The sequence below is a fragment of the Chelonoidis abingdonii genome, chromosome 7 (genome assembly GCF_003597395.2).
Source record: "Chelonoidis abingdonii isolate Lonesome George chromosome 7, CheloAbing_2.0, whole genome shotgun sequence".
NCBI lineage: Eukaryota > Metazoa > Chordata > Testudines > Testudinidae > Chelonoidis > Chelonoidis abingdonii.
Window position 1 is genome coordinate 12736364 of NC_133775.1, and position 19485 is coordinate 12755848.

Consider the following 19485-nt stretch of genomic DNA (forward strand, 5'->3'; position numbering starts at 1 on the left):
AGGTTCCCGGCCAAGGGAATGTGTAGCTGGCAGCCACTTTCTGCCCCTCCTTCTATTCCCACTGTCTACATTCCCTGGGCCTCTTCCCCATAGCCCTAGCACCTTCTCTGCCCTTGCTTCAGGATCTCAGTTGGGCCATGGTCAGCCAAGAGCTCACCTATTGCTCTGCTACCCGGCCCAGCACTGTAGTATCTCCGGTGCTCTTCAGCAGACAGTCCTTCCCCTTTGCCCTCCAGGAAGAGACTACCCCTTGCTCTGCTGAGCAGCCCTTTATATACGGGCTGCTCCAGCAAGCCTTCTCCTGCTTAGTTCTCCCAATAAACCCTTTCCAGATTGGCTGGGTTCTGCGCAGCCTCTCCAAGGCTGGCTTAACCCTTCTTCTGCCTGTGTGGGGCAGTCGCCCCACCACACTGCCATAACAGCAGGAGCGGGATAAAAATTCAACAAACAATGCTGGAGCAGGTGGGAATGGAATTAAAAAAATAGTCCTGCACAGGGCTCTTTGTCTAGGTATCTCATGAGTTAACAGACATCTCTGTATTAGACACTTCATATGCATCAAATATAGTTATGGTATTTGGTGTGTTTGCATTATTTGTCCTGTCTTTCTGTCTTTAGTGTATCCCCATTTGGGTAGCTGGGGGTGCATATAAAACTTGCTATTATTCCCACAATTTACACTAAACCTCTTTGTTTCAATGTTATTACTATATAAGAGTTTCTCTAGAACCTATTAAACTGTACAGCACTAAGAATAAATATACAGCCAAATTGATTTTTCAAAACCTTCTGACAGGACCGAGATATATTTTCCCCCGCTCCATCCCGAATTTATCAATATTGCTGTAGCCTGAACAAGAAATGGCTTTTATATTTTGCTTTAGCCACACCCTGGTCTAAAACTCTTCTTGGACAAATTCTACAGAACAGCAAATAATAAAGCTACATTTTTAGCCACTTTAAGGCAACCTTCTTCATGGTCCATTACACAGATAATATTTTTAATCTGTTCCTGAATACTGAAAATACAGCACAATATGTTTAATTGGAAACTACTTGCAGGGAACAGAAAAATAATGAAATTCACTTCAACCTAGGATACTTTTTGAATCATAATAATTGAGGATGAAATCTAACCATAGCATAGAAATACTGAAGACATGGATGTTTTCAATATGAACAGTGGCTCACTGTTGGGTTTTTTGATAGAAAATCTTGACTGGCAGATTTTTCTGCTAGATAGTAGGCCCCAATCCTTTTCTCATTTTGCTCAGTGGGAACCGGATCAGATCCAGAGTGAAATACATCTGTACTTTATCTTAAATAAATTCTTGTGTATATTGTGCTATTAGACTGACTTCAAAGCTGCTTCTCAAGTCCAGTCTAATACCATATTGCAAAATAATGAGAATTGTATCTACCACATACTAGTCTGAAGGAAAGATTCTATATAGCGCTCTGGTTAGAGGCACAATGTTATATTTAGTTACAAAAGCTGATATATTTCAGTGAAACCAGGTGCTACCATAAAATTCCTCATGGCAACTGTTTCATTCATAAAACCTTGCCTGCTCAACAGTATAGCTTTTATTATGAGAATGTGCAATTCAGTTCCAGAATCAAGAGATTATATTTTGTGGGGGAGAAAAGGAGGGGGAAGTTAACACTGATTTTCATCTCTTCCTATATATTAAAAATGATGTGTAAAGCTCTGCTAATCTGGTCTTTGGATCGCACCCAACCTCTTGCCACGTGTTTCTGTTCTGGGTCTTGCCCTAGGGGAATTTCTGTCAGCACATGCTCAGGAAACAGTTATACCATTTAAAAAAAAACAACAGACTATCTGAAGTTTGGTGAACCTTGCACTAATCACTGCCAGGTGTCTTTGGCTAGCTCTCTGGAATGCATGGAATCTTTTTCCACCTCTATAATAAATCCTTCATTGTAGCTCACCTTGCTGGGCATCATTGCATTTTATTATCCTTTCCCACAAATGATGAGCAAACAAATTACTAGGTTGTAATATGCTGCACATTTAACATAGACTGAAGCTCTGCTCTGGGATTGCAAGTTATTCCAATGTGTTTCCATTTTCTTGTTGTTGGGATCCTGGTTATTCTGAGAGTGAAGAACTGGAAGTCAGAGGCCCTGGTTTGTCATGAACATGCGGTGTGACCTTGCAGGTAATTTACCCTTTATGACATATCTTTAAAATGAGGCTAAAGAATACCAACGACTGTGGGCTCTTGAAAACCCCAATAGGCACCTAAATATCTTTTAAAATCTGGCCCTTAGTTGCTCAGCATAGAGGTCTGGATTGGATAACCTCTCAAGGTCCCTTCCAGTCCTGCAATGACATGATTGTATGATTTTTCACATCAGGACAAGCTGTCATGCATTCTCTTTATATGGCTTACTTCTAAACCACTGAATTTGCTAAAAAGCTACAAGAATATCAGGTTTACAGAGACTAAATATTCTGTTCCTCTGACTATCACAGAAAACATTAACTACTGGTTACAGCACATGACTGGAAGTCAAAAAACTTGGGTTCTAATCACCGCTCAGTCAAAGGCTTCCTGAGTAACTCATTTAACCTCTTTTCTCCCTGTAGCCTCATTATTTCTTAATTTGAGACTGTATCACTTACACCACATCTCTGAGGCCAGTATCTTTATTTGTTAGTGCTTACTTTCAGACACTATCAAAGTGACATCATGAATGTCAATCCACCTATTTTAGAAAAATATAATATTAAATAAATGTCCACCTACATCCTGGTACAGTCAGGAAAACGTCAGTACTCTATCAGCAATCAGATGCTATATTTTTCTTCGCCAAATATTGCAGAAATGAGGCCACTTTAATGCTAATTTTGCTAAGAACAGGATAGACCTATCTGGATATGATTATAAATGAACTCTGTTCACATTTTCTACAATGAGATAAATGACTTGGGATTCAAATCCAGATGCTTTTAATTACTGTTTTTCTTTGTTACATAAACCTCAGCCCCGCACCTGTACATTGTTCTTTCTTTGGACAGATGTACTGATGCCCCTTTTGCGTGCTCAGATCCATAACACTGAGATAAATTATGATGGGTTCTTGGCTACCTCCGCTGAAAATGTTTTCTGCTTTCAGAGATATCTGTTTCTTGTTTTAGTGCTTTTAAAAGAGTTTTAAAAGTGTTTTCTGCTTTCAGAGATATCTGTTTCTTGTTTTAGTGCTTTTAAAAGAATAAAACAGTGACTTGTGTATTCTATTATAAATGAGGAGTAGTCCCAGTGGAATCCACAAACAATGAATGACAGATTTTTCTGGTCCCAGGAACTATTATAAAAAAGGTGTTGGCATTTAGTTCCGTCCTCTAAATAGTAGAGGCTTGTTTGTTTCCCACAACTATTCTAATAATGGGCCAAATCTTACTGGCCTTACTCACGTGATCTCACTGCCTTCGACAGGGGTTGGCCCTTAAAATGCAAGAAAGTAATAGCTATTAAAATAAAAATGATCTGCAATAGTTTATTAAAGAATTATCCTTTTCTGTTTTGATTTTGGAACCAACTTCCTAAATACACTACAATCACACTCCAGAAAACCATCTACTTATAAAGTGAAATCCTTAAAGCCACTGTATGTGTCTGATCCCACCTCATGTGATACAACCCTTCTAAACGCCTTCATTCACAAAACCATCCCTGGTCTCCTCTCATCTCCTTGCCATAGAGCCAGGATAATACAAAAAATTCCACACAGGAGAGCCCTATCTGGCCACCCCACTCTCTCTCCTGTAAGGCTTTCACCCCTACAGAGGTTAAACTTTACTTTCCTGCCCTCCACTAACACCATTCTTCTTCCCCACTCCTCAAGCTACCACCACAACCTCAAAGTAGGGGAAAGAAACGGGGACATTTTACAAGGCTCACATCTCAGGAGGGGAGTCTGAGCTGGTGGAGGGTTGACTGGGTGTTTCCACTGCTGGTTTTGAGGGAGGAAACCCTTTAAGCCTCATTCGCGTTTGCACTATGCCCACTTCACACCACTCTGGCAAAGGAAAGAGGCCTTAAGATGAGAAGATCCTTTACACTGCCAGAGTGGTGTAAAGTGGTCATAGCAATGGATTTTCTCCTGCACATTTTACGTTAAAAATATCAGGAATATCAAGTCTGGTCTTCCCTGGTTAAAGAGCTGTTAGCAAGCACAAATAAATCAGCATTTTAAATGCGCTAACTAAAAATATCCTCTCTCATTTGTTCAGCTTTAAGACTTTTGTGATGTTATGATCTCATTAATTCTTCAGTCGCCATACATTTTACATGGCGGATATGACCTAAATTGCTAAAGAAGTGTGAACAATTAGTGTCCCAATCCTCTCTAAGGGATACATCATCCTTACTGATAGAATTGTCATTATTTGTCAGTAGCCCTTGACTTCCTCCAGGAATGTAAATGCTATTTGCTATCTGTAATGCATGTGACCAAGGTCACATAGCCATATGCAAAATGATTGAGTTCAAAGACTTTAATGGGACCTTGCTCCAACTCCATATACTGAAGGGAAATTCAGTTTTGCTGATCCGTGGGGAAAAAAATGTAATGGATCCTGAGCAAGAGTGCCTAAACCTCATGCCCTTCTGTTAGCAAGGTTTACAATTACATGATAATTGGTGCTGTTAATGTATGCTGAATTATAAGATTATCTACTTTTCTTTTTAAAATCATGTATTAATGCTGTGGAGATGACACTATACTGTGTGGTGTTTATTATCTGTAGGGTGAACAAGATCTTGCAATAGTTGGACCAATTTATACCAATGGCTCATAAAGTCTGAATGACTGCTACTCTACAATAGTTTAGTGATCTGAAAATAAAAGCATAGAGAATTGTATTTCATAAACCACCCTCTATTATTTCATAAACAAGACTCTTGTTTATGTATTTTTGCACATAGTCTACAAAAGAGGGGGATATATATATATATATAATATATATATATATATAGCAAAACAGATGCCTTGTTTATATTAGAAAAGTGCACCAGTTTAATTAAATCAATACATATACTGATCTAGTTAAACTGGTATAAACTCCTGATGGAACCCACTCAGACTAGTTTAACTAAATTAATATACACAAAGGTTAAAGTTGGTAACTTATCACTGGAAGCTAAATTAGTAGGCTAAACCCGTTCAAGTGGGTCTACACTGGGGTGTCCACAAATTTCACTAAATGGATTTTTTTAACTGGTTTAGTTATATTCATGCAAATGTTGTAGTATAGACCAGACCAGGCATAAATCAATTTAGTGAAGCCAAAGGTTAACACTGGGAGCTATTTTTCTATCTTCAGGGTGCTACAAATCTAAATTTACTGTCTTTGCAACTGCTGAAGTTAAACAGTTTTGACATTACTTATAGCATTTGCCATAAATAATGTTAAAGTAACACTTCACAACTTGAAATTAAAAAACAAACAAAAACAACATGGATCACACAAGCCCTACTTTCTATATGCCAAAATACTCCTAAATCATACATTTCTACTTTAATTAATATTAGTATAAATTAATGTAAAATTACTTGATCCAGCAACCTGTGCACTTCATGCCACAATTTAAAAAAATTCCATACATATCCTATAAAGCCAGTGTAAATATATTTGGTAATGAAGTCAGATTCTGTTAGAACATTTTCAAGTGAATTAGATAATTTTGTCAAACTATTTAAATGTCTTAGCAAACCATTTGGGAAAACTGAGTGCTACACTTGGTATTGACTTTGGCAAAGGATAGTAGAACATAGTAGAGGTTTTTTTGTTTTTTTTTCCCTCAAAGCCTTTAAATCAAATTCTGAATCTTCTGTCAACCTTGAGCAGACTATTTGTACTCTGTCCCGTGTAGCTTTTGGCATCTCACATATCTGATGACTCAATAATTACACTTTTTGATAATAATCATTTCTGGTTCATTCCAAAGACTTAAACTCTGGAATCCAATCTTGACATCACACTGATTCACAGTATAGTAATTCTTTAAATGTATCGAAACATGGATGCCGAGATAGGTGATGAATGAGGCAAAATGCTCCATGTATATCAAAAGTGTAATGCGGTTCATTTAGAGTTTTAAATGTTTATTTCTCTTCATGTGTTTTTATCTGAATAAAGATACAGAACTATTAACTGACAAAGACAGACCCAATAATTCAGCAGCTCCAACCATTAGATTATAAAGGGTTTTTGTTGATTAAACTGATGAATACTTTCATTTAGTATGGTTTTGTGTAAAGTATGAGATTTTGATTAGTTCAGACTATATTTTCTATCTTAAGTAAATGCTATTAAAATACGGTCTTTATTTCCATATGTAATGAAAGTGCAAACAATTAAAATATAGCAAATGTATTTTATGGACTAGCTAATACAATGCCTAAAATAATAGGTTACTGTGAATATAGTGAATGCTATTTTAAAGCTGAAACAACTTGTAACGAACAAAATGCCTTGTTTTAAAATAAACATTCAAACAATATGTTCCATTCTTAGTTTTCTTATGGCTGGTTCATAGTTAGAACCCTGATATTGTCTCAACCTTATATTATGTCATAGGAAATTAACTATAGTGTTTCTGTAACCACTTTGCGTTTCTTAAGTACATAAGCATTGGGAGATAATAAATCAGCACACTATTCTCACACAAGAACAAATGCTTATTCAGCAAAAAATGAAAGCCATTCCAATGTAAAACTCAAATTGTGACCTAAGCAAATGAATAGTTATCTGCTCCTGGCACTCACTAAGCAATCAAAATTTGTGTAGAAGGTTCCAATTAAAAACTGGATTCAGCATTTTTTTTTTTTTTTTTTTTTACTCAAACGGAACTGATTTTCTCAGAATGAAGACAGCTCACATGCATCAATAAGAGTGAATCCATGCAGTCCAGAGTGCTCAGCTATAGAATCTGAAACACTGCTATAGTACGCTCTCATGTTAGCCATGTCTTTGGTTTTTACTATTGTCAGGGAGGTGAGCAAATAAGTTCCAAATGTTACAATGTCTTGAAAACAAACTCAGAACTCACCTGTGCAGCTAGAATGTGAAATGTTTCCTTAGTTTGGTTATATTGTTTTCAGCTGGGATTTTTGGTGCTAATTTCACATAACGCCCACTTCCAGAACCACCACCCAGACTCAGTCCCTGGACAGTGTCCTGAGGATTTACATAGGGGTGAGTGGGAGGAAGAGATCCTTCTCCTCTTCGAGATTGATGTGTTCCCCTCCCACAGGAGGAAAATAATGGCCCTTGGATCTGCCTCACTGTGGATTTTCTCTCCCCATTCCTACTGTCAGTTCTCACTTCCACCTGTGGGTACGGCGAGCCTTCAAGAAACTGCTCCACAACTGGTAGGGGATCTGTGACCCCTGAATGGAGACCCCTACCTCAGGCCCATTCTGTAGAATCATGCCGGGTCTGCAGCTGGGCAAGGGAGAAGTGAGAATTTGCTTCTCAGTGAATAGTTTAGAACCGGATCCATCCATCTTTTAAAACCAGCATGGAAACTGTTTGTTAAATAAATGAGTGGAGCAAATATAAAAGTTTGACTCTTGGTTTTGCGGGGGATAGAGAGGATGGTCTTGCGGTTAAAGCACAGGACAGGGAGGCAGGAGAGCTGGGCTCTCCCAGTCATCCTACATGACACTGGGTATGTCTTTACGGACAGATGGGGTCTGGTCCTGTGTTGGTGCAAAAGGGTGTGGGGGCATGTGTGTGATCAAGGACCCTTCCCGCCATCATGTGCCCCTGCACTGGGGGCAGCTGTAACGTGGCTGTGGCATACAGACTCTATGTGAGGTGAGTACTGTCACTCTCTACCTAAAAGGAGAAGATGAAGGTACTTTTCTCATCCCCTGCACTGGCCAGAAGAGTGGGCTGGATCCAGGGGAGGAGGAGTCTAGGTTTACTGCACTGTGCACTGCCCAAAGGCTCCAGGAGGAATTCCTCCTTGAGAGCCTGCTCCCTTGCCATATGCCACTACTGTAGGACTGCACCTTAAGGGTACAATTAAATTCGTAATCTCTCTCGGTTTCAGTTTCCTCAGCTACATATTGGGATTGAGGAGGGATGGTGATGACACTGGAATGGGACTGAAGAAATCTACATTAAATGCCGGGCACTGCTAAAGATCTTGGGCAAGCCGGTGTGTCTGAGTTCCCCATCAGTAAAATGAGGAGAGTGCTCTTGTCCATGACGGGGTATTGGAATTAAAATTCATTACTATGTGAGCTGTTCAGATACAACCAATAAGGGCACCAGCTAGGAATCTAGCCAGAGCAGCAGATCCCCTACTTCAGAGGGGAGTTGTGAGGCTTACAGTAATTCCTTCCTGTTTGTAAAGTGCTTTGAGAGCCTTGGATAGAAGGGGTAAGATACTGTAAGAAAACATTATCTATTAATACAACATATAAGGAACGGTTTCATGTAGATTTCACTGAGTCGGGTCCCACTCTCAGCATTTCAGCACAGCAACTATGTACCAAAGAGAGACAGCCTGCAATCCTTAAAGAAATAGTTCTCACTCAGACAACCATTGCCTTATGATTCTACAGGCCATACTCTGGCTGCTGAGATAGGGGTGGAATCCCAGCGAAGTCAATAGGAGTCCTGTGCACACAGCTACAGCTATAACATGCCACCAAGAAAGAGTATTGAAAAATAAAATAATTATAAAATCTCAGTGCAGTGACACAGTATGAAGAACAATCTAAAATTGTTTTTAAAACAAGGAGATGAAGATGTTCAATCTAGACCTGTTCTGAGTAATCATACCATACTCAGTAAACCTTCTCAATGCATTGAACAGAGTATAACACAAACCCAACGACACGGGATTCACTACATATTTGTAGAGTGATGGCATGCTTGCTTAAAGTACATACCCTTCCCTCGTACTCTCCAAAGGTAACAGATGATGGTGTGGACTGGCAAGGGTTGATTCCAGTGGATGGTGTCTTGAGGGGATGTCGTGAGTAGGTGGCAGGAGACCTGGTGATGGTCCATTATGGTTAGCACTGGAACCAGTGTACATGCCTGCGAGGGAAACAAATGTAATTTTGTAAACTAAAATGAGCATTCTGAAGATGGAAGGTCTGTTTCATATCCTATTAGATTAGACGTCTACCACTGAAAAATACCCTCTTTTTATAAAAAACAAAGTTTATCAACTTCTAAAGCACCTCTCAGTATGGAAGTGACCTTGATCTTAATTTGAGAACAACAAAAGCCCTTGATTAAATTTAATACAGCACTTTCATTATTCTTCTAAATCTAAATCTAATCAGTGGTATTTCCTATGACCACTCATTTTAGACTATGTGTGTCTAATATTCCTTTAGCTAGCACTGTACATTCAGAGTACATTCAGAGTAACTGTACATTCAGAGTAACTCCACTGATGCCCATGGTGTAAACCTGATGTGAGATCACTCTGTCCTAAGTCTCATGTCAAGGCTGGCACGCAAATCACTGATCTACTGTGTTTGGGGAAGGGGACAGAACAGGGGAGATTTTGGTAACTCTGAATGAAGAAATCACCCAGAGATTCCCAGCCCTGCATCCTGTCATTATCCCATGTGGAAACAGAGTTTGACTCCCTATGGTAAAGACCTCAGGGCTTGCCACTAAATCTGGCAATGCCTTTGGGATATGTGAGGCAAAGGCCATCTGTGCAGAGACCATGTACACGTACTTCAACTCTGACACCTCAGCAGTGCCCTCCTGGCTCTCTGCCAATGAAGCCAGGCTACCATGGATGCCCTCAGACTGTGGCTTCCTTAGGGTGTCTCATGGGAAGATGCCTGTGGGAAAGTTCAGACTTCTGGGATCTGTTTAACTTTTTCATATTTTCATGTAAGGGTCATGGGGCATGAAGTGAGGGCAGCAGTGGGAAGATGCATATTTCCCTGGCCTGCCCTGACTCCAGCCCTTTCCCCATAGACCATGGTCTGTGGAAGGCTGGCTTCACAGGACTGGGGCTAGTTCTGGAACTGCAGAGACTAGAGACGTACTGTCTAGAGAGGGGGAAATCTGCATGTGGTGGATCCCAAGGCCACTTCCCAGTCCTGGTGCCTGAGCCTTCAATTTCTTGTTCATGTGACGGGTACTCCTCTAGCAAACAGTTCAATTGAAAGAAATGGGAATACTCTCCTAGGGAAAAACTAGCAGGACTGGCGAGCAGGTGCTGATTAAAATATGTAATTCCTTGATAATACTACATCACTCCACATAGTGAGAGTACCAGAACCCAAAGCATTTTCTCTGCTACACAAAAAATGTCGGCATTTTAGTATTTCATTTAGAAATTACTTTAATTTGGAAATAAATCAACTAACTTTCTAGTAAAGCAGGAGTAGACCCACTGAACCAATTTTAAAATAAAACATCTTGAAGTAAATGGAATCTCAATGAATTAAACTAAAAATGGAATGAGGATAGCATTTAGGAGAATCATACCCTCAAAAATGAAGAAATTACACATCAGGGCTATCAGCCTGCATTACACGATGAGGCATACCAATAATAAAAACTGTATGATGACTTGCAAGTTGCCACGGTGACAAAGTGATGTTTTCTTTAAAGTTATGATGAGTTTATGTGGCACATTAGGTAGTCCACATGGTCTATGGAATGGATTGTGGCAATATATAAGGGAGCTTGCTAACTGCCTTTTACAAAGATAGGCCCAGATCCTCTGAACACATACACACGAGTCCTTGATCAAAGTTCATTGAAGTCAACGACAGCCCTTCCCTTGATTTTGGATCAGGCCTATGCATAGCACCATTGAGCTGAAGGGCACTACATACATGAGTGTTTGTAAGAAGAGGACTCGTTTGCAAAGCCATTTGGCTAATATCAAGTATGTTATTAGGTGACAGAGAACTTAGAAATACATGACAGTGTATTTCTACCTGTGGAGAAAATAGCTTTATATCAGCTCTCATTTATTCTTCGCTTAAATAGAATGCATCAGCATCTTCCACAACAGACGACTCTACCTCTGTTTCTATTGCTATATCAGATGTGTACAGGTGCAAGAGTACACTCTGTTGGTTAAAGATTTTTTAATCAAGTTATGTCATTAACATACAGATGGATCTGCCATATTTTATCACAGACAATTTTATTAAACCATGTATTTATGAGAGTCTCCTTGCTGGTGCCTAGGTTCACACTATAGTATGATATTGACTTTGTATGACTCTGATCAATCGGTTCATTTTATTGAAGATTGAAAGGAAAATTTTAAGCAAATTCCTGCCCCCATCCTATGAACACTCACAAACATGGTAATGGGGCAACTCACATGCTTACAGTTCAGCAAGTGTAGGGTTGGAGCCATTACAGGGTTGGGGCCCTTTGTGATGCTGCTTCTAATGATTTGGAAAGTGATTTGATGAATGAGATGAAATTTTAAATATGAAGGGAAATAAATAATTTACTGGGTTTGTTTCCATTTAATTACAGTGACCTTATCCATAGGTACTTTTTAGTTTTAAACTGATATCGGATTACCTCTGGCTCTTTTAACTATCGAGGTGTATATATTTCTTCTTTTGCACAAAATTTTGAGAACTACATTCATGTCTGCATCTCTGGGGTTGCTAGGAAGATTAACTTTCTAATATGAATAAACTGATGTAAATTTCTCTTTTTGAAAGATCAACATAATAATTTTAACACTGTACAAACTTTCTGTTTGTAAAAAACCAAAATCTGTTTGAAGTGTTACACAAGACCTTGAATGCTTTAAGAATATCCAGGCCAAAATTAGACTTCAAAGAACTATGTTTTAAAAAAATAGCAGCAGAGATTGAGATTTGAAAAGTAGCTATTGCATATACATGATAATTACATTCATAGCAATTTTACTTTTTTCTTTTGCTGCTATGACTCCATAATACACAAGATTCTGATGCTGTGCCCATTGACTTCAATGGGAGCTTTGCTATCAAATAGGACAAATTATCTAGTCTAAGGTTATGATTTTTGGCTTAATTGCTCCCGTTGAAGTCAGTGGTAAAGCTCTTATTGACTTGAATGGGAGCAGAGTTAGGTCAATGCTGAGCACATCTGAAAATCCCCCCTAATAAATGTGTACTATTATATAAAAGCATATATCTATTATTTCTGACAGCACCCACAAGTGTGCTAACCCCCCCCCAGACGCATGATCCCTACCCTGAAGGGCTGACAAGCTAAAAGCACACATGATGGAATAAGGAGGGAATAACCAGACAGTAGAGAGGACTGGGTCCATCCCCTCTCTAGTTCTTAGGGTCTCTCCTCCCCACCAAGTGCATAGTCCAGTCAATCAGGCTGAGTATCCTGGGAAACAGAGTTGAGTATTGATGGTACCAACATCCAAAGCTCTCCCATTGGCATTACACAGATGTAGAACTGGTAAGTGAGGAGTCAGATCCATATGGAATCTGCGAGCGAGCTCTCTGGGCAAATGAGCAACTGCTCATCATCAGCATCTGTTTGTTTCTCTTAGATTAAAGCATGGAAACAGAAAGCAAGATTCCATCCACCTCTGCCAGGGTCTCCAGATGAGTTAAAAGCCCCCTCCATGAACAACAGTGTCAAAAGCAGACCTAAATGAATCTTGAGCACATGATCTTTGCCCACTGCTAGGGGGAAATGATCAACTAAGCCAATGAAATCAGCTCTGTCTCAGCATCTAAAACCAGACTGAAAAGGTCTGGAAAGTTCAGATGCTTCCAGATGATGCTAGACCTGGTTTGTTGTCACCTTCTCAGCAATCTTATTTCAGTACAGAAGGTGAATGGCAGGAAAGTCACTGTCCTAGAGGGGGTTCAGATCCCACCCCCCTTACAACATACTGATTTTCACATTACAAAAGTCTTCCTACTAGTTTACACATTTGTTGGCAGTCTGAAGCTATGACAAATGCTCATTAGATGTAGACTTTGAGCCAGAAGATCACATCTAGATGTTCTTCTTACACAGATTGAACTCAGGTAAATTGGAGGGACAGTGTAGAGCAAAATACAGTACCTGTTCCGTGAATAAACATAGACATTCTCTCGCCACAGCTGTGAGACTGGCCCCTTTCACTATCAATAATTCACTTAAAAATTAAAAATGAAGTGAACGAGAGCTTTATCTGGCACAGCAGCTGGTGAACATGCCTGCATATTCTACATTCTTGGATGGAGCTTGGGGTCTATAAGGTTTAATGGCTTTCTCTGGGCTGTCTTATTGTCTCAACTATTGACCTTAATTTCAGTTCTTTGTTGGGTCTGGCTCAAGGAAGAAGAACTTTCTTCCTTATTGGCTGGGTGCTAATAAAAGACCTGAGCCTAAGAAGTGTGGTCTGTCCTCAGATCACATTTAATTAAATAAATAAAAGCCAGAGAGATTGGAGGATGCACAGCACCTACCAGGATTGAGGCCAGAGTAATTAAGAACAAATCATAAACTTTGACGTGCCCCCACAGAGAAGCGGAGGGACATCACACACACATACACACCCTCACTGCCCTGGGTGGTCTAGTGAACTGAACATGTTCCATGGAGCTGCTCTTTTCCCTTCATGCATGTGGGTGAGAAGTATGCAGAGATGGGTAAGAAATGGGCAGAGTTTTGATTCTGTCCCCTCCAACATGCCAGTCAGTATAGCTGGGATGTCCCATATGGGTAACTAATCTCTCATTATCAGAGGGGTAGCCGTGTTAGTCTGAATCTCAGTCCTGAGCTGCTATTCCAGTAATGGCAGCAGAGAATCCTGTGGCACCTTCTAGACTAACAGACGTTTTGGAGCATGAGCTTTCGTGGGTGAACACCCACTTCATCATACCAATCTCTCATTGGTATGAACCAGTACAGACGACTTCCCACTAGAGCAATGGGGGAGGGACCAGGGAAGGCACTGTGACTCTGAATCACCATTTTACCCCTGGGCTGCTCCTGGGGCAGTGAACCCATGTGTCCATCCTTCTCACTATGCCAAGTCACTATCTAGTCTCCAGTAAAACAAGGATGCAAAGATTATATGTGTTTAAAGGTTGTAGGGTATCCCTAGGCTGTGCACGTTAATTGAACTTGTAGTGCAGTAAACAGAAATATGGCTGATTTCTTGAACTATGTAGAGCTTGTACATAGCAAGAAAGCTGAAATACAGAGAAATAATTGACACTACTCACTTTGCTAGCATATGGTTTTTGCCTATAATTAGGAGTACATTTAGGGCCATGTGGCACACACAATGGAATAGACTAGTTACGAGAAGATTGCATGTTAGGCTGCAACAAGAAATTAGTCATTTCTGTTGAGTCACTGTGAACCAAACTTCTATTTAGTTAACGTGAATACATTTTTATTTATGTTATTACTGCAAAGAAAGGCCACTTAGAAAATACACTAACTTTATTTCTTTCATAGTGTTAGGTCTTATTCTGAAATATCAGCATTGCTCAGTGGAATTAATTTTTAACCATCAAGTGCTTTGAACTGCATACTTTCATTTCAGTTTCAAGACACACTGGAAGTTTAGATTTGTTGCAATTTTGAGGTCTTGATTTTTCCTCAGGCAGACCGCCCCTTGGAAGCTCTGCCTGTGTGAGGACCGAAAGAGCAAGCCCGGCATTCTTTGGGGTAGTCATAACATTTTAGGTATCACACTGGCAGGGAAGAATGCGTATATACAGTATTGCAGAGTGTAGCATCAGGTATCTGCTTACAAAGTGGGGTGTGGCCAGAGGGGCCAAAGAGAGGGGAACTCTGGCACCTCTTGTGCTCTGGAGATGGAGGCTCCATCTAGTCTGAAAACACAGACTCTGTATTTACATTGCAAAAAATGGTGCAGGGGACAGCAGCTGCTATTCCATCTCTGGCTATTCCAACTGGGATAGTGCAGTTGAACAGGTTGGAGATGTGAATTCCATCCCCCAGCCATGATAGAGTCTTCCACGTGAAGCTGGTTTACTATGCAGGAAGGGAAGAAAGTGAGCTCTTTGGGGTACGGACTATGTCTTCCAATAGCACCCAGTAAACTGATGATAATCAAACTAAAGTTAATGTCAATCTCTAGGGATAACAGTTGACCATTTATGGCCCAATCCTGCTCCCTCTGAGGTCAATTTTTCTCTTAATGGAAGCAGACTCAGATCCACATTCTGCAAAATTTCATTGTCTTTCCTAGAAAATCTGTATGTATGAAAAACTCTCTGTGACCATGGCAAATCTCCCAAAAGGCTGCAAGTTAGTCTCTTCTCAATGTTTGTAAAATTTTTCTTCCCCTTTTTCTTTTAAACCAAGAACTATCTCCTAGCTGCAGAGAGTTGCATGAAAGCCTTATAAATTACTGATGCCTGCTGTCATGATCCAGTTTGGGACTGTGCATCTCAGGCCTCTTAACACATTAGCCACTTCAGTTTATAAATACATGTCATCAATCCAAATTTTAAATGATTTAACTTTTAGCATTAACATCTGTTCTCAGACCAGTGCTCTAACTCTAAGCATCTGTGATTAGTGCACGTTCATGACGTGTGCCAAGTAAGAGCAAAAATCAATAATAAAAATGCAAGCCCAGACAGGACTTGAATGGAGATAGAAGCAGCATGTAAAACTTCTCTTGCCGTAGATGATGCTCAGTCTCTGGCCACAGTGCTCTTCCTCCAACAATCTCTGTGGCATATTTGAGGTTTAAATTAGGCAACAGTGAAGCAATCTAGCAATGGAAATAAAAAGGAACGAGGTCTGAACAGCTGCGTACTGTGGATTCCTCTTCATGCCACAGAGCATTCTTTCCCCGTAATATCTGCCATTGGCCTAAGCACAAGCCTGCTTTGAAGTTGGACACAGGGGATGGGAACTTTTTAAACATTTCATTTCTGGATTGTTGGCTTTCATCTCTGACATACTTAAAATATGCTGCAGCTTTAACTTGGAAAAAAAAAGTCCACAGTAATTCAAGTAATCCCAGAGGCCCAGGGCTCTGCACATTAATATTGTGGTTTCTTTGAAAAAATACATGAGCATTTTCAAGTGGAATGAAAAGGACATTATATATTTGTCCATGTGGTATACTATATACCATGCCGTAGCCTGATTTGTCCTGAAATATTACTGTTGCTTATTTGAAAGAGTGAACACATCATTACAAACTATAGGTGACTGTGTGAATATCCTTTTACTTTGACTCTGTAATGTTCAGCATTATATTATATATGCTCTAAATGATGATGGATCATTTTTGCCACTGGAATAGTGGGGCAGATAATATGAGGTAACTTCTATTTCACTGTAAAACAGTCTCTCCACTTTGATTTATTTCCTCTGTCTCTTTCTCATATGGAATATGTGATGGGGTCTCATATGGAGTAATGTGACCTGGTGGAAGTATAGGAAGAGATTTACTAAAACTAGATTTTAAAAATACCCCAGTGACAGATTAGATATAGTCAGCCAAGAAATCATATTGGGGATGGATTGATATTATTGAGAAATACGGGATATTCATGAGCTAGAGCAGGGGTCGGGAATCTTTCAGAAGTGGTGTGCTGAGTCTTCATTTATTCAGTCTAGTTTAAGGTTTTGCGTGCCAGTAATACATTTTAATGTTTTTAGAAGGTCTCTTTCTCTAAGTCTATAATATATAACTAAACTATTGTTGTAAAGTAAATAAGGTTTTTAAAATGTTTAAGAAGCTTCATTTAAAATTAAATTAAAATGCAGAGTCCTCCAGACCAGTGGCCAGGACCCGGGCTGTGTGAGTGCCACAGAAAATCAGCTCGAGTGCTGATTCAGCATGCATGCCATAGATTGCCTACCCCTGAATTAGAGCAATTTTACTTCTAAGACTGTTACTCAGAGCCGCATAAAGCCAGGTTTCCAAAAGACCTGAGCTTCCATTTAGACACCAAAAAATATCAAAGTCTGACACTGCAAGGGGAGAGCCAGCAGCAGCCTTCTGGAGGATCAAACACCAGGTTTGACCTGAAATGTCGTGTGTCAGGGAGAAAGGAATGAAGCTTTAAGAGCTTGGAGAAATATGAGCATCTTATTCTCTGTTTTTTTCTGTAACATCAGAAGGGGTGGGGACAAACTTGGCAAGGTTGTGGTGGGAGGGGGGTCTCAGGCTTTAGGCTCAGAAGTTAGGTATGGTCTCTGTACTATTTATCTGTGAACTAAAGTTTCTCCCTGTTTTCTAACACATTTTGTTTTACTGAGGACCTTTGGGATCTTAGACTGGTCCTGGGACTATTCACTGCAGTCCATCCTGCGAAGACATAAATGGTCGTTCAGTTTCTTCACAGAAGAGTTGGAGTGGCTGGGGAAATCCACACAGCGCTCTCAGCTAATGGTACCAACCAAGAAGCCGATCCTGGAGGTGCTGCTTGCGCCCTCATGAGTTTGAAGAGCCTAGGTGATAAAGTTAAAATGATTCCTCCACATTCTTGTAGTTTCTACATCTTCCTGCCACACTGAATGAAGGAATGTAACACTACTGGAGAGCGTTCTGTCTGTCATCACAGAATCCCAATAACATCACGAGCATTAAAAGTCACTATCTTTTCCTATTACATCTTATTCTCAGGGACTTATAATTTAGCTATTTTAATTTACTATAGGGTAAAAGTGGTTATAGAAGGTGTCAACCAGGATACTATCTTTTTTTTTGAAGACCTGGACTGGTAAAAAGCTGAAGATTTTTGTAGATTCAGATGCTTCTCAAGTTGCTCTAACAAAGCACACTTGGGACACTAGGACCTCTTGTGATGTCTGGGGAACTCAGCACCAGGAATTCTTTTATTGTAACCCCAGTTCACCATGGACTCCGTGTCTGTCTGTGAACAAAGTCATTTAGGGTTTAACTATATTAGAAAATGTGCACCAATGTAACTAGATCAGTTTAAAACCGATCAATGACACCAGTGCAAACATCTTATACAGATGCACTTAAACTGGTTTAAATTTCATTTGAATCAGTTTAAGTCATGCTTACTGTGACTTAAGTTAATGCTATATTAATATAACTTAATTTAAATATGTCTGTGTTAAGGGTTTGCACCTACATAACTAGATTGATTTTAACACAGGGCAAGTTTTCTAATATAGACCAAGCCTTAAGACTCACAATTTCAGAACTGAACTATTCTACTTTTGAGTGGCTCACTTTTAGAAACCCAACTTGAGAAACCCATGATGCCCCCCACTACATGGACTGCAAATTGGCCTCAGCTCAGTCCACGGCCCCCCATCCCTCTGTGCATGCCTACAAGGACAGTCTATCCATAACTGGTATTTATGTGAATACCTATTTAAGCAAATACAGAATGAGAACAGCAAATTAATATCTATTACATCCTCTCTCTGGAGACTCTGTCGCAGTGTTTCTCAAACTGAGGTTGCCGCTTGTGTAGGGAAAGCCCCTGGCGGGCTGGGCCGGTTTGTTTACCTGCCCCGTCCGCAGGTCTGGCCGATCATGGTTCCCACTGGCCATGGCTCATGGTTGCAGGCCAATGGGAGCTGCTGGAAGCAGTGGCCAGTATATCCCTCGGCCCGTGCCGCTTCCAGCAGCTCCCATTGGCCCGGAGCTGCGAACCGCAGCCAGTGGGAGCCGCGATCGGCTGGACCTGTGGACGGGGCAGCTAAATAAACCAGCCAGCCGGAGGCTTTCCCTACACAAGCGGTGACCCCAGTTTGAGAAACACTGCTCTATCCAGACCATATAAGGTGATGGATGCAAATGATGTAATACATCTCTTCCATTTCTAATGGACATCTGTGGTCAAAAAAAGATGCTAGGATGCATAAGGAACAGGATGGAGAATAATATGGAAAATATTATAATGCCATTATATAAATCAATTGGCTGGCCTTATCTGGAATGCTCTGTGAAGTACTGGTCACCCCATCTCAAAAAAGATATATAGGGGATTCAAAACCAGGTGACAAGAGTGATTAGGTGCCTAGAAAAACTCTTGTGAAGAAAGATCAGAAAGATTGGGACTGTTTACCTTAGAAAAGAGGCAAATACAAGGGGGCCTTGTAACAGTATATAAAGTGAATGGTCTAGAGAAGGTAGATGCTTTTGTTCCCACTCTCTTGTAACAGGAAAAAAAGGGGCATTTACTGAAACTGAATGCTGGCAAATTCAAAACTGATAAAAAGCAACTATTTCAGAAAACACCTAGACAGGAATTCACTGCCACAGGATGTTGCTGAGGCCAAGAACTTAAGATTCAAAGCGAGACTGGACATTCATATGGACAAGAACACCACCCAGAGTTATATTATAAAATTAACAAAAAAGTATCAGAGGGGTAGCCGTGTTAGTCTGGATCTGTAAAAGCAGCAAAGAATCCTGTGGCACCTTATAAACTAACAGACGTTTTGGAGCGTGAGCTTTCGTGGGTGAATACCCACTTCGTCAGACGCAGGTAGTGGAAATTTCC

The 19485-nt window shown here is 40.2% G+C and overlaps 1 protein-coding gene across 2 annotated transcripts in view; it reads right to left on the bottom strand.

The window, feature by feature from the left end:
• Nucleotides 1-19485, bottom strand: part of GLIS1 (GLIS family zinc finger 1) — a 290603-nt gene that overhangs the window by 25699 nt on the left and 245419 nt on the right. For both annotated transcript variants that reach the window (XM_075067626.1, XM_075067625.1), the window contains exon 7: nt 8938-9088. In XM_075067626.1, the coding sequence (XP_074923727.1) occupies nt 8938-9088 (151 nt within the window). The remainder of the gene's footprint in view (nt 1-8937; nt 9089-19485) is intronic.